The sequence below is a fragment of the Oryzias melastigma genome, linkage group LG9 (assembly GCF_002922805.2).
Source record: "Oryzias melastigma strain HK-1 linkage group LG9, ASM292280v2, whole genome shotgun sequence".
Lineage (NCBI taxonomy): Eukaryota > Metazoa > Chordata > Actinopteri > Beloniformes > Adrianichthyidae > Oryzias > Oryzias melastigma.
Window position 1 is genome coordinate 154743 of NC_050520.1, and position 4789 is coordinate 159531.

Genomic DNA, 4789 nt, shown 5'->3' on the forward strand with positions numbered 1-4789 from the left:
GGGGGGGGGGGGGGACCTCAGATTAATAAATAGTCTCCATAGTTTTAAAGCTCAACAGGAAATGAATCAGCTGATCTAAACACAACAAAGTTTAAACGTGCGCAAAAGCGGGAAAATGTCCGAATGAAGACAAACAGACATGAAGCTACAGAGCAGAACCTTGAGGCTGATGGAGTCCCCGAACCTGCAGTTCTGATCCAAACCCTCCGGACCTGCAGGTCAGAACCAGAGAATCGAGTTCCACTCACGAGCCTGAATTGGGTCCAGCTTCCGCCGCACCGGGAGACTGCAGGATCGGTCCCCCGGTAAATGAACGGAACCGGGTCGAGCCTTACAGCCTTCGTCTGACCTTACAGTGTTGGTTATAACACGCGGAAGCGGGGAAAAAACCGGAAGCGGAGAATCTTTTCAGTCGAAGATTTCATAATAATGGTCATTGAGCCTAGTAAAAAAAATCACTTCACAAAATAAAAAATTAAACGAATCGATTAAAATGTCTAAATATGCCTAAACTTAAAATAGGTTGCAATAATGTAAAATAATTTAGATTAAAATCTCCCGATTAAAAAGTCTGAACTGAAGTCTGAAAATCTCCGGAAGTTGAAGACTGGACTTCCGGTTTGGTTTATTGACGAAGATGTGAAGATCTTTAAGGATTCAACAGGAAAAGGTTCGTGTTTAAGTAAAAATGTTGTCGCTTAAAATGAGTGGATGTAGGAGATTTCCGGTTGACGTTAAACAGAAAGAAGAACTGCAGTAATCTAATAACGGCAGCTCTATGCTAACTATAATGCTAGCTTTTATGCTAGCTCCATTCACTGCAGCACCAGCGAGTCTCCGAGCTTCACCTGTCAGGCTGGATCTCTTCACACTCGAGGGCTTTGTGGAGGGACAGCAGCGAAATGTTATTGAACATATTGAAAATAACTTTTCTTTGAAATGGGAAAATGTCAGTGATGTGCAAATGAAGCTTTTGTCTAAATTGGTTCACTCCAGAGCAATGCTTCATGAAGCTTCATTTGATCTAGTGGGACATCTAGTGGACACAAAAATAACATCGGAATTTGATCTGTGGCATTTTGAAAAAAAAAAAACATGTACAAACATGTTAGTACAATAAAGTAGTTTACAAAACATGTGCATAGCTGTAAACTTTCACTGTGTGTTTGCTTATGTATTGATAAAAATACATGTAAACAAGATTATTTTTTCTAAACCTCAAAGAAAAACTAGAAAATTATAAAAATGATAACTTAAGGTGAGGTAAGAGAACAAGTGGATTTAATGTGTGCTAGTGTTAAAGCAGTAATTCAGGGGGGGGGGGGTCTCTAAAGTGTGAAACAGGTGCTTCAATGAAATTAAACATTTATATATAAAAAGCAGTGTCACAGGATGAAGAGTTTGGACAATGATCCTATTAACACTGAAATCAGATCAATGTTTGAAGGGAATATTTGTTTCATTAGTAATTTTATTATTAGTCCTCTAAATTTACAGACTTTCTCCAAACTATCTCTACCTCAGTCCAAACTGTCTCTCAACTCACCAATCGTAACTCTCCATCAAACACCTGCATTATGAATGGAGTCTGCGGGATTCATGACGGCGTCAAACCCGCGAGGAGCTTCTGCGTACCGAGAAGCTCCTCCTCCCTCCTCTGCGTACCGAGAAGCTCCTCCTCCCTCCTCTGCGTACCGAGAAGCTCCTCCTCCCTCCTCTGCGGCGGCACCTGCCGTGAAGCTTCAATACAGAACATCTTATCACTAAATTAAACACCCATAAGTCGTCTATAATTACCGGTATTCTAAAGAGGAATCTTTCACAGATATGGCCCATCCATTGTTTTATTTTTATTTTTGAAGAATGTAACTCCAACCATGAATTAAGGACCACTGTGCATAATGATCGCACTTTTGAAACACTGAGATATGTCGAGTGATTATTGTTTATGAAACAATGTTTTTTTATTATTATTTAAACAACAGTTCCCCCTAAATCTCTTGAGTCTCACTGAATGGAGCCTGAAGGATTCATGCCGCTGTCGAGACTCGCGGCAGAACCTGAACCACCTCATGAATTAGTCACGTGGTGCAGCCGGGCAGTGAAGCTTCGGACGTCATCGTTCTCAGCTCCTCCCCTAGATGAAGCAAGCCTCGATACGCGCTTCACGGAAGCTCCTCCTACACTCCTCGACACATGAAGCCTCGATACAGAACGTCACATCACTAGAAAATGTTTCTTTAGAGAGCAGTTAAGCGAAGATCTTTATCTTATAATAAATTTATCGATCACAATGGCAACATTCTATATTCACAAGTGTAAATACAGTAACCAGAAACCCGCTTTTGTACATTTTTATAACAATTTTATTTTTTGCATTAACCATATAAGTGACTCAACTAACAGAAAGGCACTGAAAACAAACTTGTGGCTTGATTGAATGTCAAAAACATGGCTCTGTTCACGTGTTCATATTGTTCTTTGTTGTATACTGTCTGTAATCCCTTTTCTTTAATAATTATTTTTAAAAAACTTCACCTGTCAGCAACACCTGTGCACGTCGTCACGAACTCCTTCAGGTGACAGACCTGCAGGAACATCTCACCTGTCCAGGTCACAAAGCTGCACGTGTCCGTTTCAACAGGAGATCACGTGACAATTGGACTCTGATCACAATCAGATCCACCACCAGAAATAATAGTTTCTTATGAAAAACAGGCAGAATGGTAAGCTCCGCCCCCAAAGTCAACCAGCACACCAAACAAACAAATTCTGGTTCAGAGTTCAGGTTTAGGTCCAGCTGTGACTCTGTTAAACCCGTTTCATCTCTTGAATCAGAACCTCAGGAATGGTTCAGGTTTAGGTTCTGGTTCTGGTTCAGTTCCAGGTTCGGTTCAGGCTCAGCTGTGACTCTGTTAAACCCGTTTCCTCTCTTGAATCAGAACCTCAGGATTGGTTCTGGACATAAACGGGCGTGTCCCGTGTTTGTGCAGACATGGAGGTGACATCACAGCGGCTGGTGGAGGAGCAGGTGGAGCGGCTGCTGAGTGGTCAGGGGTCAGAGGTCAGCGTCTGCGATGTCGGCGTAGAGCAGAGCAAGCCGGCGGCGCTCAGGAAGAACATCACCTACATCGTCGGCGCCGTCATCTTCAATGAGAAGGCAAGCGCTGTCAGAGCGCCGTCAGCACGGCCACCGCTCCTCCGGATGTTGACGCATGTTGGTGTTCTCCTTCAGGAGGAGGTGCTGATGGTGCAGGAGGCCAAGCCGGACTGTTACAAGCAGTGGTACCTTCCTGCAGGGAGGGTGGAGGTGGGGGAGAGCCTGGAGGAGGCCCTCAGGAGGGAGGTGAGGCACGCAGGAGGAGGGAGGGGTCATCTTCTTCTCTCCACCCTCTCACCTGCGCTGTGCTGGTCTGCAGGTGAAGGAGGAGGCGGGGTTTGACTGTGAGCCAATCACCATGCTGCTCATCCAGGAGCAAGGCCCGCAGTGGATCCGCTTTATCTTCCTCGCCAGGATCTCAGGTGAGGTCGGAGTGTGGAGGAGGAGGTGGAGGAGAACCTCTGACCCTTTGTCTCCTCCTCTCCAGGTGGGAGTCTGAAGAGTCTGGATGCAGCAGACCAGGAGTCTCTGCAGGCCGCCTGGTGGGACAGACAGACCCCCCTCCCCCTCAGGGGGCGGGACATCCTGCGCCTCATCGAACACGGACTCAAGTAAACTCCGCCCGACAGTCCCCGCCCACCATCACGCCGGCTTTCTTCTGACGTGCTGTGCTGCTTTCAGGTACCGCAGGAATCCCTGGCATCCGGTCACTCTGCCGGTTGACCTGAGCTGCCGTCACGTGGTGCAGAGGATGGTCCTGGTCTTTGTCGGTGCTGAAGATCAGATCTGGATCCTGCTGGTCCGAGGTACCACCCCGAAACCGTCTGATCTCAGTCCTGAAGCATGATGGGAATCCACCAGCGTGAGAACTCTCAGCAGAATTCTGGAGAAGCTGAAGGTTCCTGATGTTAGTGTTTGGAAGACCCGCTGAAAAGGCGATAATCGATTCCGCTGATGATAAAAGCGTGCACCAGCGTCTCCATGTTAGCAAGAGAGAGTAGTGGGCGGGCCCACGCCAAGTCTCTGAGATGGTGAAACCTGTTTTGACCACATGTTTATGTGAGGGATAAACGTTAGCTTAGAGTCGAAGCTAACGCCCAGGTTTCTGACTATTTCTGAAGGACTTCATGAGAATTCGTTTAACTTCAAAAATGAACCAAAAACTACAATTTCAGTTTTTTTCTGGTTAAGCTGCAGAAGTTATTTTCCATCCATGATTTCACATCTAAACTACGGGGAAAAGGGGCTTCTATTGTCCTTGTGTACAGCTGGGTATCATCAGCTGATGACATCCCCGGAAATGTTAAAGCTAGGGGCCCAGGGCGGAACCTTGAGGCACACCACATTTAATTTCATAGGGACACAGAAGTGTTCATGCTTACCATGAAGTTTGTCTCCATGAGGCAGAGAACGGTCCCTGAGAGGCCCAGGTTTTCTAATCTGTTTGACAGGATCAGGTGATCATCAGTATCAAAGGCAGCTCTCAGATCCAGTAGATCTAAGACCGCAGAGAGCGGCTCACGGTGTTTAAATCTCTGTCATGGTCAGAGGTGCAGTGATGGGAAAACAGAGTTTTAGTGTTGAGTCGAGGTGGGTGGAGGGGGGGCGGGGCAAGAGCAGCCTGAAGATCATAAAAAGAAAGCACTGATTATGAAGCGTGGCTCATGAACCTCAGATGTGGACTTGAGA

General features: G+C 46.2%; 1 protein-coding gene across 1 annotated transcript in view; it reads left to right on the top strand.

The window, feature by feature from the left end:
- The first annotated feature begins 557 nt into the window (after positions 1-557).
- The window catches only part of nudt18 (nudix (nucleoside diphosphate linked moiety X)-type motif 18), a 10498-nt gene continuing 6266 nt past the window's right edge, over positions 558-4789 (top strand). Inside the window, exons 1-6 of the mRNA XM_024265297.2 lie at positions 558-670; positions 2994-3160; positions 3236-3346; positions 3420-3522; positions 3588-3711; positions 3782-3906. Coding sequence (XP_024121065.1) covers positions 2996-3160; positions 3236-3346; positions 3420-3522; positions 3588-3711; positions 3782-3906 — 628 coding nt within the window. The 5' untranslated portion in view covers positions 558-670; positions 2994-2995. The remainder of the gene's footprint in view (positions 671-2993; positions 3161-3235; positions 3347-3419; positions 3523-3587; positions 3712-3781; positions 3907-4789) is intronic.